At 38.6% G+C, this 19,724-nt stretch overlaps 1 protein-coding gene across 6 annotated transcripts in view; it reads right to left on the bottom strand.

Moving 5' to 3' along the window:
• Window positions 1–19,724, bottom strand: part of syngap1b (synaptic Ras GTPase activating protein 1b) — a 103,461-nt gene that overhangs the window by 75,132 nt on the left and 8,605 nt on the right. For all 6 annotated transcript variants that reach the window (XM_053228020.1, XM_053228017.1, XM_053228022.1 and 3 more), the window contains exon 2: window positions 5,055–5,188. In XM_053228020.1, coding sequence (XP_053083995.1) covers window positions 5,055–5,188 — 134 coding nt within the window. The remainder of the gene's footprint in view (window positions 1–5,054; window positions 5,189–19,724) is intronic.

Here is a 19,724-nt window from a genome sequence, read left to right as displayed (position 1 = left end):
GGCTTGGCAGGCCAGCTTTAGCCACGCGTCAGGGGGGCATGGATGTACGCCGTCTAAGCGAAAGGCCAGCTGTGTGAGGGGGCGACCGATCAGCAGCTGGCTAATCCATCTGGCCCTAACAGGGTGGTAATCGATCTGTGTTCAGCCTGACGGCCCCCAGCAGGCACCGCTGCACCCCGAACACACGCAGCAAGTCAGGACATGTCGGCTAAAGTCAGCATCACATCGCTGACACATCAAACCTGCTGCTGCGAGAGACTCGAGAGGATAAACGCTCCATCTGAGGAAGAAATCGCTTCTAATTGAGAAATCAATTGAAAACTCTCAGGTTCTGATTTACCCTCATTTAAAATAAATTAGGGGGTGTGTTGTGAGTTATTAAAAAAAAACAATAATTGTGTATGGGGTCACATGCAAAGAAGAGGGAGGTAAATTCATTTTTAATCTCAAAGAGAAATGTGAAGTGAAATTTGAGACGGCAGGATTAGAGATGTTAGTTTAAGAAAGAGGTTGAATACAGACTGAATAAAACTGTTTTGTTTAGATAATAATAATAATAATAATAATAATTGTATTTATAATGTACATTTACTAGATTCAAAGTGATACAAGATAAAAAAAAAGTTATTTAATAATTGTCTTAAACTCTATCATTTTTAGAAAAAAAACTCTACAATTTAAAAAAAATATGATTTCAAAAAATATGATTTCAAAAAAAAAAGTTTTGTTATTATTTAATTAAATAGAATTTTGTACTCTTGCATAAACTGTAATAACTTGTTTTTTCATGCTTTTGTAAATTGAAATATATTCATTTAAACACTTCATCGTCTTCACACAAAAATCTTTTTTCAGTAAATCTGAATTAAAATTTAGAGAATTATTTCTTACATAATGGTTTAATTTTTTCAACTTTAAGCAGTGGAAAGCTCTGCAAATTTAATACCTGCCCTTCAGTCACATTAATTTACTCACACAATAGTACACTGACTGTATTCGCATTGACTCCGCTGTGCATTTTAACGTTTTAGTTAGATATTTTTACACTAAATCAGGGCTTCAGTGTGGAAAAAGTCAGCTGCAGCTTTTCAGTCAGAGGTTAAGATTAAAAGCTTTAAATATCAAACTTGTCTTCTCCGTCACATCCGGCGACATGAAGCCTACGATAACAAATTGCAGTATCATTTTGTTTTGCAGAACGGCGAGTCGGTGGAATGACAGAGCCTTTTCAATTCATGAGATAACACTTCAATCTGAGCATTTGATTCTGTGAGGTGATTCATTCCAGCGGCTTGTTATATAATTCTTATCAGCAGTGCTTTATGCACCGTGACAACTGAAAGCTCGGGCCAAAAAATCCCACCATGTCTATCGAATATAATGAATCGTTTTTTGTGACAGAGAGAGACGGGGAAAAAAAGGAAAGCATGGAGATGGACTCTGTGTAGACAGAGAGGGATTGGTTCTGATTCAATTCTGATTCAATGCCGCGGTAGCCGCCTCCCACTCACAGCCAGAGGAGCTGTTCTGCTGCGCTCTTGCGTAACGGGGTGTCACGCTAGCTGCAGGAGAACCGTGCTGCACTGGTGCATGCGGCGGGTGCAATCGGATTCGAGGAGATTAGATCAGAACGGAGTCGAGTGGCATGTCGTCGCCCGTGGTGCTCTCACTCCCTCTTATGGCATTTACAATACATAACAATCTCTCTAAAGTAATGTTTCTGATTTCCCTCCAATCTTAGACCTGATCGAGAATTTCTCAGTACATAATAATGATAATAAATTATGATAACGGGGTGCGTGGTGTGCCAGCCGACTGGGCAAGGATGGAATTAATACCTTAGTGGCTGCTGTTTTAGATCTGCTTTTCACAACTTTTTTAATTTATTTTTTCTGCCATTAGAATTTTGTCATCATTAAAATGATAATAAACTTGCATTTGAAGTGCTTCTGAATTCAAAATTGTTTGCTGTGTTTCTTCTAGCCGTCCCTTAGTGTTACAGACACCAGTATGAGTTTGCCATGTCAGGGTTGCCAGGTCTCTGCAAAATGCCAATCTCAGAAAACATGTCATTGGAAGTTTTGAAAAATTGAGATAATTTTTTTCCTTTGATTTATCAGTCTATGTGTGATAAACGAGTTCACCATGGTGCGCACAAACTTCTGATTTGTAATATGTGCAATATGCTTTTTTAATCATTGCTTAGTGTGGATATAATCCATATTATAATCCCACTTTTCCCTCTTCCAGACTTTACAATATAGACTACAACAGAAATGTTTCTGTACAGCACAGGTACTCTGCCTGCACTTACACTTTCCCTTTGTTTGCCATAGTCTATGTTAGATTTAATTCTGATTATTTGCTTTAAAACAAGATCTGAAGAGTATTTTTAAACTAGCTAAAAATTTCACTCACAACCTTGTTCCAAAACTAATCCAATTTTAGTGGGAAAAGTGTAGTCCTGGCAACCTTAGCAATACTATATCTAGAAAAAAAACAATGTCTCATTTTAATTTCACAGTATGTCACCTCCAGAAAAATGCAATGAAAGATGAAAATGTTTTTTGTTGTTGATGATTCATCCTTTACTCGTCCAATTAAAGGCGTGTCTTGCTCTACAGTAGCAGCTCGTTAGCAGTAAACACGGTTCACTGGTGTGTTTTTTGCTCTGTGTCTTCCTGCACACTACTGCCTTTTCTATCTGAGAATAAAAAAGTTGGAGTTTACTCGTTTGGAAGAGGATGAAGTTTGTATGAGTTGGCGTTTATGTGACTTTTTTCCGGAGGTGTGTTTTTCCCAACCCGCTGTTCAACCCGCTGTACTTCAGACTGATCGAGAACGGAGCACTGACTGAATGAAGATGGTAAAATATTGAGATGTAGACCAAGTAAAATTAGCGCTCGTACTGATGTTAGAAAATAAAGCAATAAGCTGTGAGAGGACGTGTGTTACAGTGACTTTACCACGATGATGATGATGAAGTCACTGTAACACACTCCCTCAAGTGACTTATTGCTTATAGAAAATGGTGACAGAATCAAAGTGATACAATCTGGTGTTCAATAAATATTTTAATGTATGAGATTAAGTCAAATGAAAACCTTATTTTTTTTTTATTTTGCACTGTGTATTGCAAATATAAATATGTGTCACAAAAGTGCAGATAATTGTTCTCCAATTCAAGTTTCCCTTCAGTGCAAGTGCTCCAGCGCGTAAAGAGTGTCCAGATTCCTCTAAAAATTTGATAAAAAAAAAGGTAAAATTTAATCATACATTTAAAGTTTTCATTTGACTCAATCTGATTATTAATAACATTTGCTGTAAACAACTCTTCCATCACACAATGCAGTCTGTTAACAGTAAGCTTCGGTTGCTAAGCAACATAACAGGCAAAGATTAGAGCGTAATGATTTTATTGGTTTATAACCTGGTGCTTTCATACAGATACACATTTAGGTTATAACTGACTACACAAGCGGCACCGAGTCGACACTCGCCTGTGTACCTTTTGTGCATCTGGAGGATTAGAAGCCACTAGGGGACAGACTAAAGATGAAAAATCCCTCACCTGCACAAAGTGAGTTGAGGAAGCTGTTTATAGGTAATGTGTATTTTCAGAAAATGGCAGAAACTGCAGTAACATAGATAATAAATGAGGCCATTAAACCTTTAACTCTTTAAATTCCAAAAAAATGGAATTTACGCCTGTTTTGGGGACACCTGTGTTTCAGCATTGAATTTATTTGTGATGTCACACTCCATGGAAGTAGACACTCAGGGCTTTAAGAATTTGCAGTTTTTCATAAGTATTTCTTTTTTTTTTTTTTTTTTTATCAATCCTACTAGGTTTAAATGTTATAATGTTATTGTGGAGAGGTGTGAAATGTTTCCCCTGCAGGAGGCTCACACCCCTCCCCTTTCCCATCACCATGTTCACCAGCACCAGTCACGATACTCTACACACAGAAACCCAACGGTGTCCTGCCTAATCTTACAACAGCAATAAAATTATTAATTTGTTTATACTGTTTGAAAATGTCAGATAGGTTGAACGTCAGTGTACTGCGAGAAAGGGTTAAACCTCATGGTTACAACAAAGGAGTATATTTCTTAACAGCTGCCATACTGCCCAAGCTGTTTTCACTGGTATCGCACCACCTGTTGTCATTTCATCGGACATGCATGATCAGAACGCTGAGTGAACACAGGATATGCAAATCCTGGGTTTGCATATAAATAAATTTTAGGGCAATTTCAACTTAATCATTAAAACATTTTGTTGCACATATAGTGACACAATGACCTTGTATATCTTCGCCTTAATTGATCACATCTCTCACCATCATTATATCTGACAATGTTAGCACATATCGCATTTCCTGTCCATACTGTACAGCTCCTTTAATGTTGTATAAACGGATATTAAAGCCTGAAAATACTAAGAATCTGTAAAAAGTTTAAAAAACTGAAATGCTTCCTCGCTCTAAATGCAGAAGCAAAAACCTTTCTTTCTTTCCCTCTCTCTCCCTCTCTCCTTCTCTCTCACTCTCTCTCATACACACACCGCCCTAGCCAATGAACAGCGACCATGAATATTTCATCATCTCCATCTTTCCAGAGGTGACAGTCGTTAGCTCAGGCATGACAGATTCAGCTCTGTTCACACTGCAGCTTGATCTGATCTGAAAGTGGAGCTGAACACACACCGTGATTAGACTCGAACAGTGTCTGAGAGTAACCGACCCCCGTGCGAGTGCAGGTCTGATCTGTGCTACAGGTCATCTAATCAGGGGTGGTGATAAAATCTCTAAATAAAACATCCTCCCCTCCAGAGTCATCTTTAAGCTCTATTAAAATTCGCATTAAAAGTCATTTACACTTCATTAATAAATAATTAAGCAGAGTTATGGAACAGGGTGGCTTTTCCCCGCAGTGATGCAGGATAGGGGATCAAATGACTCGCATATTTTAGCAAAAAAGGGGCAGGGGATTTGTAGTGAAATAACGCTTTATTCCAACTCCATATCCCACAATTCCTTACGACATCGTACCTCCTCCTGGTCCAACATGTAGGGCTGATTTCCAGGGATCATGCAGTGACGCGAGTCCCAGCCTGGACGCTCGTACGGAGGAGCAGCGTAGGAGGACTGGGGCTGATGGGCGGAGGGAACAGCATACCGTGCATCTGCGAGAGAGAGAGAGAGAGAGAGAGAGAGGAGCAAAATGACAGACATACACAGAGAGAGAGAGAGAGAGACAGACAGACAGAGAGACAGAGTGAGAGACACAAAAAAGAACAACACAGAGACATAGAGACAAAGAGAGAGAAACATATATAGAGAGAGACAGAATCACAGTTAGACATACAGAGAGAAAGTGAGAGAGAGAATGAAAGAGAGCGAGTGAGAGAGAGGAACAAAATGACAAACATATAGAGCGACAGAGAGAGAAAGAGAGAGAAACAGAGAGACGACAGACACCGAGAAAGACAGAGGGACAGACAGAATGACAGAGAGACATAGAAAGAGAAAGACAGAGACAGAGAGAGAGGGCACATCAGAATAAATTCATCATCATTTCATCACGGATTTGAAAAAACAAATGCATACTGGATTATACCATGATATATTTCTGCCTTTTTTACATGTTAACTGTTTTGGAACTTACGCTCTCATGCGTTAATAAATAAACCTCACCTGTACATTTATATTTAATAACAGCAACATACAGAGCTGCATACATACAAAAATAACAACGCCTCAGGAAAAGAAATGCAAGAAGCAAAAAACTGTGCCGTAAATAGATATATACCAGTGCTAAAGTAATAATACTTAAATAAATAACAATGGTACAGCCTAGATATTAGAAAGAGTATATTAGATAATCAGATATATTGGTGATATGATGTATTATAAGCATGGTTTATAATGCATTCTTTTTTTTTACCATTTATAAAAGCATTATAAACAATACTACAAAGTGTAATATCTTTTCATAAATAATTATTACAATGTGTATAATGCATTAGGAATGTTTTCCCTTCATAGAAAGTGTCACTGAGAAAAGTGTCACCACAGTGAATCGAAACAAAAGTCTTGTGGACTCAAACATTCAGACTTGAACGTAGCCTAGATGCTGCTAGAGATACAGAGCGAGATCCACTACAGAGCGCCACGCTGTAGACATGACGCTGAGCCAGGAGAAATCTCTTCTGCTGTAGAAACTGCCTATTAAGACGGAAGAAACAGTCTGCGCTCCTGATCAGATTACGCTTTCTGCTTTGCGCTCGTTATAACGGAAAAAAAGAGCATAATGCCATAACGTCTAATCACTACTTCAATATTGAGCTTCATGTCACGTTATAAAATTCAGCAAAGTTAAGAGTATTGAGATGGCGATTTGTTACTTTTTTTTTTTCCAATTTGAATATACTTGTACTCTATAACTTCAAATAAATCCTCTAAATAAACTTCAAATAAACAATCAGAGTTGTGAAGGCAGAGTGGTGTGATGGCTAACTCACAAACCAAACCATAAACTATAAAAAACAAATCGCAAAATCAAAATGAGAACTGATATACACAGTTATACGTATAACGCATCACAGACAGTCATGCCTATAACACAAGCCTCCATTTTGGATCTGCCCATTGATATCCAGTTAGCGGTCTATGCTAAGTGTTATTAGAGTGTAATTTCAGTCACACAAAGCCTTTTATTAATAACTTTCCAACACATCTGAGGTAAATGTTGTTCTTCTGGATAGTTTTGTCTCATTTTCACTGTCACTGTGCCCTTTTTATCGTTTGTATAAAAGACTCAGATACGTGCTAGCTAGCCGAGTCACTAGCTAGGCCATGGTGCCCTTATTTGCTAGTTGCCTGATAACAGTGTTCTCACAACTTTAACCATGAGTGTATCATGTGTTCAGGAGTTCACTAAAGTTCAGTTTGAAGTCTACTAGAGGTCTAGCCAGGTGGGGATTTCAGGTTTGAACCTGATTCATCCCATATTACAGGAATTTGCAATTTTATCTGGGTATAGCCTGTGTGCCTCTTATTGAATATCCCATACAATATTTAAAATAAAGTCAGTTCTTCTTGAGACTTGTATTAATATTCTTGGCAGTGCAGATTCTTTTTACACCTCCTGGGATTTTTTTTGACTTCACTGTTTGACACGTGTGACATTTTCAGAGCTGACATAAGGTCACATCTCAGACACAAACCTTACAGCAGACATCATACTGCGTTACCTTTTCCTCTCGTCTTCTCTGTATATAAAAAAAAAAAAAAAAAAAAATAGCATGGGAGCATTGTTTTCTTCTGTCTCTGTATTATCGGAAAGTATTATCGATAACATAATGTGGTCAATAATGCATTAACAGGAAACAAGTTCACACCTTCTGCATTCAGAGTATTTTTTTTTTTGCTCTTGTATATGTGTGTTATTAGCCTGGGGCGTACTGAGATATTGCTTGTTTTATTTTTAGCCTGGGTTCCAGAGCTCAGCGATGTGGATAATCAACCTCCCCCACCCCCACAAACCCCCACCCAATGGGCTCACTAATGACGACGTTGAGAGGGTTCTGACCCGCTTCGGCGTCAGCTTTTTTTACCCTCCCACTCCTACGAGCTGCAACAATACCACTAAAGCCCTTTCGCCCTGAGACATGAATGCATCTCTTCCAGCTCTCCCAGGAGGTGATTATACACACAGCATACTACATCATATTATTTCCAGTCAACACTACAGAATGGAAAAGACACTGCAACCTGAATTGTCTTAAAGGAGGATTATTTAGTTTGGGAGACAAAACGTTTGCGCTTACATCACATGTACTCATCCAATCAAGATTTAAAGCTTATTTAGATTTTCACTAAAATGTTTTTTTTAAAGCTGGCATGCGACGTCCTTCTGCCATTTTTATCCCAGGTCTGATCTCTCTAAGCTAAGAAAGGTACTGGACCAGCTGAATTAATCATGGTTACAGCACAGCACTGCTGAATTATGGATTGTGATTGGCCAGAAGGTGTTGATTAATTTTCTATAACCGCGCTCTGACAGTAGTGCAGCTGCAAATCACAGGTTTATAATATGTGTTCGTTCTGATACGTTATCGTTTCTATAGGAACCGCTCATTCACAGGGACTTGTACAGCAGACTCTAAATATAAACAGATTTTTTAAAATAGCTGATATGGTGATGTTTTGGTAAGGAGATGTTTATTGAACATGTATGGAAGGAGTCTCCAGTGTCAGAGCTTTGTAACAGTCAGATGTAAAGCTGTAACTTTAAGTTTTGTGGTTTCTTGGTAATAAAGACAAGCTGCAGGTTTTTTTACTTAAAATGGATAAAATGGATAAAATGTATGTCATTTTTAATAAATAAAAAATAACCATTGCTGTGATATAAGAGGAATAAAACACTTTGGGACATGCTGTTATAGGAAAATAATCTACTTCAGGGCAGCAACAGTAACTCCTCTTCATAACACCAGCCTGTCACTGATTATTTTACTGTAAAAGCATGACAACACGGGTTCTATTATTTACTTACTCTCTATTAATCCCACAGAGCAAACAGAATGAAGTAGCTTAATTTCTCAACATCTATCAAGTCACTAAACATTTAACCATTCACTCCCATACCATTCTGATCTCGAAACTAAAAAAAAAAGCAAGATGTTGCCACCAGTTAAACCTTTGATTTATTTCCCATTGAGAATTCACACATAAACTGAATGGTGCTGTTCCTAAATTTTTGGCAACCATAAACAAAACAGGGCTCATAAATTCAGAAAACTGGTATTAAAACAATCAGGAAGTTCCTGTTGAGTTGCGATGATGCATGCTCTAACGTGTCACTAAACCCGATCGGCCACACGGCATCGCTGTTGCTGCGATCATCTGCTTCCCCGAACTCTGAGTACAGGAAACAAGGTTACTGCCCGAGAGATGTCACTTCCGAAACGCCCACTCGCTCCATCTCTCTCTCTCTCTCACTCCTGCACGCCCCCAGCCTATTGCCATGACAACCGGGAAAAGAATAGAATAGAAGTGAGTGGTAAAGAGAGGGATGATCAAAGAGAGAGGGGGAGAGAGGTAAGAGGAGAGAGAGAGAGAGAGAGAGAGAGAGAGAGAGCTGGACAGAGAACGACAGAGGGAGAGAGAAAAAGGAGGAGGAGGAGGAGGAAGGAGTGCTGAAACGTGTGGGAGAGACAGAACGCGAGAGACGGAGTGATGGAGTGATGGGGGGAGCGTGGAAGTTAGAGAGGTGGATGTGAAGTAGTTGGAGAGCCGAGGGAGGACAACGATGAAGGAAAAAGAAGGGAGAAGGATACTTTTTTTTGGGAAAAGGAAAAGAGAGAAATGGTGGCTTGTTCCCATAGCAACCTAGCCTTCCATGAGAACACTCTCTCTCTCTCTCTCTCTCTCTCTCTCTCTGCATCTCCCTCTCCCTATATAGCACTTGGTATACAGTGTGTCATAGATTTACATATGAAACATGTGAGTGTTGAAGAGGCAGGAAGATTTTCACTCATAAAAAACAATAAAGAAAGACTGAATCTCCATATTTAGGTTATAGATTTGTTGCACTTTTTAAAAATTTAATAACTAATAATCTAATCTTTTATTAAATGCATCATGAGTGTTTATTTGAGTCTTGATTTTCACATATATCATGTTGAACACAAGACTGCAAACACGCAAAGTCTCATTACAATAATAATAATAATAATAATAATAATAATAATGATGCAAACAATGATAGTATGCAAACAGTGTAAGCAAGGTTACCATGGTGACCAGTGTAAGCAAGGTTACCATTACCGTTACCATGTCACTATTCCCACCACAAGGTGGATTATTTTTCTACACCATCATGCCATTAAGTGTTTTATTCCTCTTATACAACAGTAATTTGCCAACTATTACGATGTTTTATGTATTAAAGAATGACACACCGTACATTTTATCCATTTATGGTTACATTTAATGTTGTGGAATGTCCTCTAAACAAGTAACTTACATTACAGCCGCTATAAACGTTTGTTCCCTCACCAGCCTCTCTTATTTCTCTCTTGTGAAGCTAATAAGACAAATAAAAAAAAAAAACGCAGCTTGTCATGTTACAGCGAAACCAGAAAACGTAAACACCTCTGTCCTGAAGATGTTACAGCTTTACTGCTGACACTGGAGACTCCTTCCATAGCTGTGAAATAAGTGTCTCCTCACAGAAAATTTCACCGTATCAACGTAAATAACAACACGTTTTTAGTTATTAGTAATTTAGTAATTTTAGCCAATCAGATTTGTGACCTCCACAGGACTGTTGGTGTAACGTGTCTTAAAGTACATCTCTGGTGTTCAGCAACAGTTTTAAGGTGGGTGTGTCACTAAAAAAAGAACGGAGTTTAGTAGTTCTGTGCTCAAGAGAAAAAACAGGTTAAAATAAGCCTCCGCCTTGTACAGAGATGTGTGAAAGTGCAGGAAGTGCGTGTTCCTATCTTGAGTTTACAGCTGGTTGCCATGGTTTCCCTGCTAGCATTGGAGGCTTTTCTTTCCTTCCCTTTTTTTTACAAGATGGTATATGTCTTATTCCCCCCTCCTGAACTCCTCCAGTTTGCACTCACCTAACGTGACGCGTTTTGGATACTCTACACACTGAAGAGTGGAATCAGATCAGTCCTGGACATGACCTTGGAAAGGAAACTGCTTTTTTGTGGCTGCACGGTTCATTAGAAAAAAAATCTTTGGAAACTGAAGCTATGCTGTAAACAGCACATTGTGTACCGGCACAGGGGAAAAAAAAGACACTTTGTAATACAAGTCCAAAGGGGAAAAAAATAAATTCCAACTTCCCAACAAACTCACTGGCAGCCTCCTTTCATCTCTCTCCCATCACCTCTACCCCCTCCACCTTCTACCCATCTGTCTCTCAGCACCCCCACCCACCCAGCCCGCTTCCTTCAGTCTCTCGCTCTTCCTCAGAGATGTGAATTCATATGTAAGGCAGAATAATACTTCAAAACTGAGCTTTATAGCAAAACAGCAAAGAAATCATTAGAACACTGCTCGCTAAAGCCATGCGATGATATCGACCATCTGTATCAGCAAAAAAACTGACTGAAATCACCTTCCTGGTCTTAAGCGATTGATGTTTGAGTTCCCATATAACAAGTTACTAAGCAACGTCAATATAAAAAACACTTTAAGCAAAAATCTATATTTCTATACAGAAAAAACAGTCTGAAGATGAATATATGAACATGTGATGCGCATTAAGCCCTGATATTTATATCAATGCATCACTAAATGAACTTTATTCTGTGCACATATGTGTTTAATTAATTACCACATATCAAAACTACCAATTAAGCTATCAGCTAAATTTATTAACTGATACTGTTCCTAAAAGAGTTAATATATTTTTACATACAGTGTATAAGTTACTTCAGAATATCACCAAATGTTTTGTAATGTCGTGAAATGACACACATGCTTGATACAGAATGTGTAGTGTTATAAAGCATAATAAAGCATTACTCATGCCTATGCCCACCTGCCTCCAAGTTCATCTAAGATGAATAATAACAAGCAAAAACAAAACAAAATGAAACAAAAAAAAATCATATGTAATTCAACCCAATCAATTATTAATTCAGTTCGTCATGTTTACACTAGTCATGAGACCGACTAGCATCGCATCCTGAACATGAATCATGAATGAATGTTCATATTATTGAGTTAAGATCCATTCATTAAACCTTAAAACTACAGGGTATAAGATTTTGAAATTGTTCCCTCTCTGGTAGAGACAAATGCTAATGCAAGCTACTTGTGGAAGAATATTCTGTAACATGCACCGTTACGCACTGCGTGGATTAATCTCACGTCTGCAACTTCCAAGTCAACACCAAACTGCATAATGTAGACTAAGTAGTATCATTAAACAGCAATGACACCAATAGTGTGCTGAGAAACTCTTCACGACTACACATGCAACCCAAGTATTTGCGACTCGGACAATAAAATTATAGAGATAGCCCAGTAAGTCCAGCTAGCTATCTAAGAACACCTCTGGTCACTCCTGGTGTGTGTATTTTTATTATCCAATCTGTGCTCTCAGTGTATTTCATTATCTCTTCTGTTTATTTTGATCTCCAGACTTCCAGTTAATGTTGAATCTATCTGTTAAGTACAAGCCGGATAGTGTTAGCACATAAGCGAAAAACCTAGCACAATAAACATACACAGCAAGGTGACAAATCCAGATGATTCAATTTCACCCAATATAATTGAGTTTGAAGTACAAAAATACAGAGAAACACACAAATGCCATATGTTATGAGTTCTTTAGCGAAACAACTTCACAATTTGGTAAAGATACAAATTCCACAGTGAGGATAAATCATCTAACTATCATCTATCATTCACTAGCTTCGAGAACAACCTGTTCAGCTATCACTCAGACGCTCTCTTCCCTGACTGGCTGACTACCACCACGTAATCACACTTCTTTAGTACCCAAAGCTGTATTGTGATAAGGTTTGACGTATCTGATTTGGCGTATGAAGTATGCGTATAAATTTCCAGGCTGTGTGTAAATTAATACAACTGAAGGGCGGGTAATAAATTTGCTGAATCCTGTTTGCACCATATAAAGACAAAATAAAACTCAAACATTTATCGGACTTTTACTGCTGCATTAAAATTGGTTTCATACTCACCACCTTTAATTAACATTATATTTTACACAAAATTACTCACATGTGGCAAGTTTCAGTCTCAGTTTTATTCTTCCTGCTACAGCTCTCTCGTCTCTCTCGTTATTGACGCAATAATTCTTCGTAACTCACACACAACATGCCCACTAACTACACGCATAATTTATCAGATTGCACGTTGCCTGATATTGTCCTCTTTATCTGGGATCTGAATAAATCAGGGCCTTAGTTGTTTCTCACTTCTATTGCAGCTTGAACTTCTCTTTTCTTTATAACGTCTTTTTCCTTCTTTCACAATGTCTTGCTTTCTTTTGCTCTCTCTCGCTCTCTCTCTCTCTCTCCCTGTCTTTCTTCCCCCCCCCCCCCCCCCCCCCCCCCCCCCCCCCATCCTTAGTTTATATTATTTTAGGGAGAAACTGTCAGCAAGGTGAGTTGTGAATTCTGAATGAAGTTTGCATATTTGCATTGTACAGCATTTCTGTACTGAATGGAATATTTTGGACACTGCAGTATCATTCCTGCTGCAAACTGCATCCATAAACAGCTAGAAAATGCTTACTTCACCTTAAACACTCTGTGTTTGTTTGTGTGTGTGTGTGTGTGTGTGTGGTTTCACTTTTGTATATGTATGTGGTTTTACTTCATTCAGTGTGTGTGCATTTGACTCCAGAATTACCTTTCATTTAACAAAAGTCATCTTCTTCCTTTCTTAATAATATTCATTTGTGTAGCAAAATTATTGGCACCCTTAAAGAATATTGCTTTTAGTCTCCCTAAGCGCTATCATTGCCTTTTCAGTTTTCAAACGTTATCCATCATCCATTAAGCGCAATAAGGGCCGTAACAGAAAATAAAAAAGCTTCAAAAGGCCGAAAATAGTTGGAGATTTTGTTGCTGGGAATTGGATGCATGAGCAGTGGAGGGTAAGCGAGGCTCCTAAAGAAGACAACAGCTGCAGATCTGCAGTTCACTTGGGGTCGTCAAGTTGCTGTTCCTGAACTTCACCAAGAATCAAGAGTTCTTTAAAGATTCACTGGATAATTAAGGGCTCAAAGTATAATGTAGTATAGTATAAATGTATAATAACAAAGTATAATGTATAATATCATTCTCACATCTTGCTAATAAAAACCTGTGGGCTAAACTGAAGAGGGTGGAGTGGTCCAAGATTCTTCCAAAAGAACTGCTCAATGCTTATATTCTCTTCAGGTGAGTTTTCAACAAATATTAATCATAGGGGTGTCAATAATTTTGAAACCAGTGTTTTGCAGAAAAAGCTTAATTTTATGGCATATCAAAGGTGCCAATAATTATGTAAAATAATGACTGTATCTATGATTTTTAATCAGCATGTTGAGTGAATGTGTTACTTGTGTTACTTTATTGTGTGTTCTCTTACATGTGTGTGTGTGACATGCCCCGCTGAGAAAAACAGGCCGGACGCCGAGTCCTGAGAGATAAAGAATAATTATAGTGATGATCTGTCCTCAATCCAGAGATAGACTTAGAACTGTGTCATTGTATTATTACCCTGAGGCCAATCACTCACACATACACACCTTCCTTCTGTCTTTCCATCTCAATACAGAGAGAGAGAGAAAGAGAGAGAGAGAGAGAGAGTGAAACCAGACTGAACAAACTTTTAATTAAGAGGAAACACGACATCATCAAACTGGCTCAGAAAGTTTAATCTTGCCTCTAGCAGCACACTGTAAAATACAATAAAACTGCATCATTATTTCTACCATAAAACATGATTATTTGGTAACTTTGCCTAATCCTGCATTCCAAATATGTTATGAATGCATTTAAAACATGTTAAATAGCGTGCATAATACCTTAGAATGCCCCAAAAAAGCCCAAGTATGAGCAATTCATGATGCAAAAGTATAGAACATTACTTACTTTACATTATGCATTATAATATAATCTATTGACTAATGTTGCCATGTGTTATAACCAGGCTCTAGTGTAGTGTAGAGTAGTGTAGTGTAGTGTAGAGTAGTGTAGTGTAGAGTAGTGTAGTGTAGAGTAGTGTAGTGTAGTGTAGAGTAGTGTAGTGTAGTGTAGAGTAGTGTAGTATGGTATAGTAGAGTAGAGTATATGTACTAACTACTGTTGCCATGTGTTACAACCAGGCTCTGGTGTAGGATGTGTATATAGTGTAATATAGTATAGAAAGGTATGGTATATAATACAACGTACTTTAGTGTGGTGCAGTAGAGCGTATGTGGTATAATGATGTAATAGGTTACATAGTATATAGTCTGATGTAATGTGTATATAGTATGGTATATTATGGTATGGCAAGATATGTATACTATAATATAGTAGAGAATAGCAAAGTATATAGCATATGTAGTATAGTATACGTAGTAACTAATGTTGTCATGTGTTATAACAAGGCTCTGGTGTGGTGTATATACACTATATTACCAAAGGTACTCGGTCACCTGCCTTGACTCACATATGAACTTAAGTGCCATCCCATTCCTAACCCATAGGGTTCAATATGATGTCGGTCCACCTTTTGCAGCTATTACAGCTTCAACTCTTCTGGGAAGGCTGTCCACAAGGTTGAGGAGTGTGTTTATAGGAATTTTTGACCATTCTTCCAAAAGCGCATTGGTGAGGTCACACACTGATGTTGGTCGAGAAGGCCTGGCTCTCAGTCTCCGCTCTAATTCATCCCAAAGGTGTTCTATCAGGTTCAGGTCAGGACTCTGTGCAGGCCAGTCAAGTTCATCCACACCAGACTCACTCATCCATGTCTTTATGGACCTTGCTTTGTGCACTGGTGCACAGTCATGTTGGAAGAGGAAGGGGCCCGCTCCAAACTGTTCCCACAAGGTTGGGAGCATGGAATTGTCCAAAATGTTTTGGTATCCTGAAGCATTCAAAGTTCCTTTCACTGGAACTAAGGGGCCAAGCCCAACTCCTGAAAAACAACCCCACACCATAATTCCTCCTCCACCAAATTTCACACTCGGCACAATGCAGTCCGAAATGTACCGTTCTCCTGGCAACCTCCAAACCCAGACTCGTCCATCAGATTGCCAGATGGAAAAGCGTGATTCATCACTCCAGAGAACGCGTCTCCACTGCTCTAGAGTCCAGTGGCGGCGTGCTTTACACCACTGCATCCGACGCTTTGCATTGCACTTGGTGATGTGTGGCTTGGATGCAGCTGCTCGGCCATGGAAACCCATTCCATGAAGCTCTCTGCGTACTGTACTTGGGCTAATCTGAAGGTCACATGAAGTTTGGAGCTCTGTAGCAATTGAGTGTGAAGAAAGTCGACGACCTCTTTGCACTATGCACTTCAGCATCCGCTGACCCCTCTCCGTCAGTTTATGTGGCCTACCACTTCGTGGCTGAGTTGCTGTTGTTCCCAAACTCTTCCATTTTGTTATGATAAAGCTGACAGTTGACTGTGGAATATTTAGGAGCGAGGAAATTTCACGACTGGATTTGTTGCACAGGTGGCATCCTATGACAGTTCTACGCTGGAATTCACTGAGCTCCTGAGAGCGGCCCATTCTTTCACAAATGTTTGTAAAAACAGTCTGCATGCCTAAGTGCTTGATTTTATACACCTGTGGCCAGGCCAAGTGATTAGGACACCTGATTCTGATCATTTGGATGGGTGACCGAATACTTTTGGTAATATAGTGTATATAAAATATAGTATACTATGGTAAGGGATAGTATAGTATAATAGAGTAGAGTATATGTAGTAACTAATGTTGTCATGTGTTATAACAAGGCTCTGGTGTAGGGTGTATATATAGTAGAGTATACTATGGTAAGGGGTGGTATGGTATACTATAATATAGTATTGTAAAGCAAAGTATATAGCATATATAGTATAGCATACGAAGTAACTAATGTCATGTGTTATAACAGGGCTCTGGTGTAGTGTGTGTATGGTGTACTATACTATGGTAAGGGATGGTATGGTAGAGTAGAATACAGTATATGTATTCGTTAATGTGGGCATGTGTTATAAGAAGTCTCTGGTGTCGTATGTATATATAGTGTAGTATATTATGGCATGGCAAGGTATGGTATACTATAACACAGTATAGTATACTATGGTAAGAGGTTGTATGGTACAGTAGAGTATATGTAGTAACTAAAGTGTAATAAGAAGGCTCTGGTGTAGTGTGTATACATAGCATTGTATCATATCATATAGTATAGTATGGTATTGTGTAGTGTAGTATAGTACATTGTAGTACAGTACAGTACAGTATATGTTATAAAAATGCTCTGGTGTAGTATGTGTATATAGAATGTTATAGTATAGTACAGTACTGGATAGTAAGGTATAGTTTGGAATAGCATTGAATATTATGATTTATTTAGCAATCATATTATTTTAAAAAATTGCTCTTCAAGAGTTCTTTAAGGGTTCACGAGATAATTAATATAAAAGATTACATTAGCTAATTTTTTTCATGGATGTTCCACATCATCAATTGTAACTACAAAGGGATAAAAGTATGATGTGACGTTCTTTAATAAATAAAAAAAATTGCAATGGTTGGCAAATTACAGTGGTACAAGAGGAATAAATCACTCGTTCTTTAAAGATTCCATGACAGGACAGTCAGAGGAAGTTGTTAAAGTTTTCCTCGTGACCTCATTTGATAGAAATGAACAAAGTGCACACAGCTGGAAATCAGGTTAAATTTAAAAAAAAAAAAAACAGGTTTCATTATCAGAGTGTTATTATACCTGCGTTCTTCATTACTCATCTTCCATAAATACACACAAAAAAATGATTATTCTGTGCAGAGGAAATGATGAATAGAATAAATCCAGCAGAAGAAGTCAGGTAAAGAGTAAAGGAGTGACAAAATGCCAGTGTGTGTGTGTGTGTGTGTGTGAGAGAGATAGAGAGAGAGAGAGAAAGAGAGAGAGTGTCGCTGGGTAGCGTCCCCTTCAATACCAATGAAAGAGGAGCAGGTGGCTTACAGACACCGCCAGGGCTCTGTTTGGACATCACTCACTGCTCCACAGTGGGAGGACATCACGCCAAGTGTCTTACTGTAATGCACACAGTATGAGAGGGCAACAGAGAGAGAGAGAGAGAGAGGGAGAGAGAGAGAGAGAGAGAGAGAGAGAGAGAGAGAAAGAGAAAGAGAGAGGTGTGTGTGTGTGTGTGTGATCGTGAAATAGGCAATGAGGGATGAAGAATAGAATGACAGTTGCAGGGACAGACAGCGAGCCCTTAAGGGGAGAAATCTGAATGAGTGCATGCATGTGTGTGTGTGTGTGTGTGTGTGTGTGTGTGTGTGTGTGGTAAGCTCCAAGGACATGAATCAACACATCAGCACATGAACTCATCAACTCCAGCTCATAAACTCATAACAAAATCCATTAAAAACCCAAATAAACACATAAGCACGTAATAAAATCCATCAAAAACTCAATTAACACATAAACGCATAAGAAAACCATTTACAAGCCCAAAAAACGCAGAAATTCACCCAATCCTTTAAAAACCCAATTAACAGCAACTCAAAATAAAATGAAGAAAAAACAATGAAGGTATTAAGTCATATTAAAAATAAAGCATAAATGAAAAAACTCATCATGAAGATGTCAGAAAACTTAAATTTACAGCTTTACCGCTGACTGTTACAAAGCGCTGACACTGGAGACTCCTTCCATAAATGTTAAATAAACACATTTCTCCTTACAGAGAACTTCACCATATCAGCACACTTTTTTAAATCTGTTGATTATTAGTGGATCACTTGCTGTACGTGTCCCTGTGAATGAGCTGTTACTATAGAAACAATACGAATGCATTACTATAAACCTGTGATTTGCAGCTGCACTACTGTCAGAGCTGCTGTTATAGAGAATGAATCACTACATTCAGACCATTCATGAATTTGGTTATCCGCCACTTTTATTTATGAGAAATTCTGCCACATCCCAGGTTCAGAGAGTCAGGACTCCTGAGGAGAACCTGCGTGCAGTGTTTTAATTCGGGGTAAATCTTGTCGTGATGAAGGTTTGATGACTGAAAGACGATCCGGACAAAAATAAAATCTGTGAAATCTGTCATTATATCTGAGGTCTGTCACATTTTTATCACCCAGGCATTAGCGCATTACCTGTTAGCATGCATGACTCTGAGAAGCAGAGAGCACTCTTTACTCTCAGATTCAGAGCCTCGGCTGCAGGAGGCTCAGTGGAGCTGCTTAAGAGAACGCAAGTAATAACCGCTGCTGCCAGATGTTGCTGCTTCATGTCATTAACTTAAAGAGAATTGCAAAAGCGAGCTTCATAGGGCACCAGCACTTGCACATAAAAGAACCAAAACATTTCCATCAATGCATGAGTTAACTGCTAAATTGCTTATCATTGCTATATAATTTAATCCTAAAATGCTGTTTTGGTTCCAGTTATTGTTTAACCTGCCATTCTGATGCTGTAAAGAAACAAAAAAATTCTTAAATTTCCATTCTAAATGCCAAGATGCCATGTTATGTGGCATCAATGTCACAATGTCCCAGCGCTATACGATTCCTAGGGCGAACACTCCTTGGGCTTGTTCATTGTTCTGCTTTTGATTATGTTTGGCCTTGTGCCTTTGTTTTTATTGAAGTCATGTCTCTGTCCCTGTGCTGTCATCAGTTTGTTACCCTATTGTGTTCACCTGTTCTGTGTTAAGTCCTTGATTAGTTTGTCTGTTTATACCTTGTTGTGTCTCAGTATATTCGCAAAGTCTTGTCATTTTATTCGTTCATTTCGGAGCCCTGCGTTTTCTAGTTTCTATTCCGTTTTTTTCCCCGACCCTCATCTGTGTTGCTTTTTATGATCACGCATTATCCTAGTGCTTCGACCCCTGCTTTCACTTCTGTCTATGATTCTTGGATTTTCCCCAAATAAAGCCCACGCTGAGTATCTGCACTTATGTTCTGCCTCAGTCGCCACCACCCTTCATATTGGAGTGGAAATTGGCAAAATGATC

The sequence above is a fragment of the Pangasianodon hypophthalmus genome, chromosome 22 (genome assembly GCF_027358585.1).
Source record: "Pangasianodon hypophthalmus isolate fPanHyp1 chromosome 22, fPanHyp1.pri, whole genome shotgun sequence".
Classification (NCBI taxonomy): domain Eukaryota; kingdom Metazoa; phylum Chordata; class Actinopteri; order Siluriformes; family Pangasiidae; genus Pangasianodon; species Pangasianodon hypophthalmus.
Note: the sequence above shows the minus strand (reverse complement) of the source record. Positions and strands in the feature narration are given on the sequence as shown.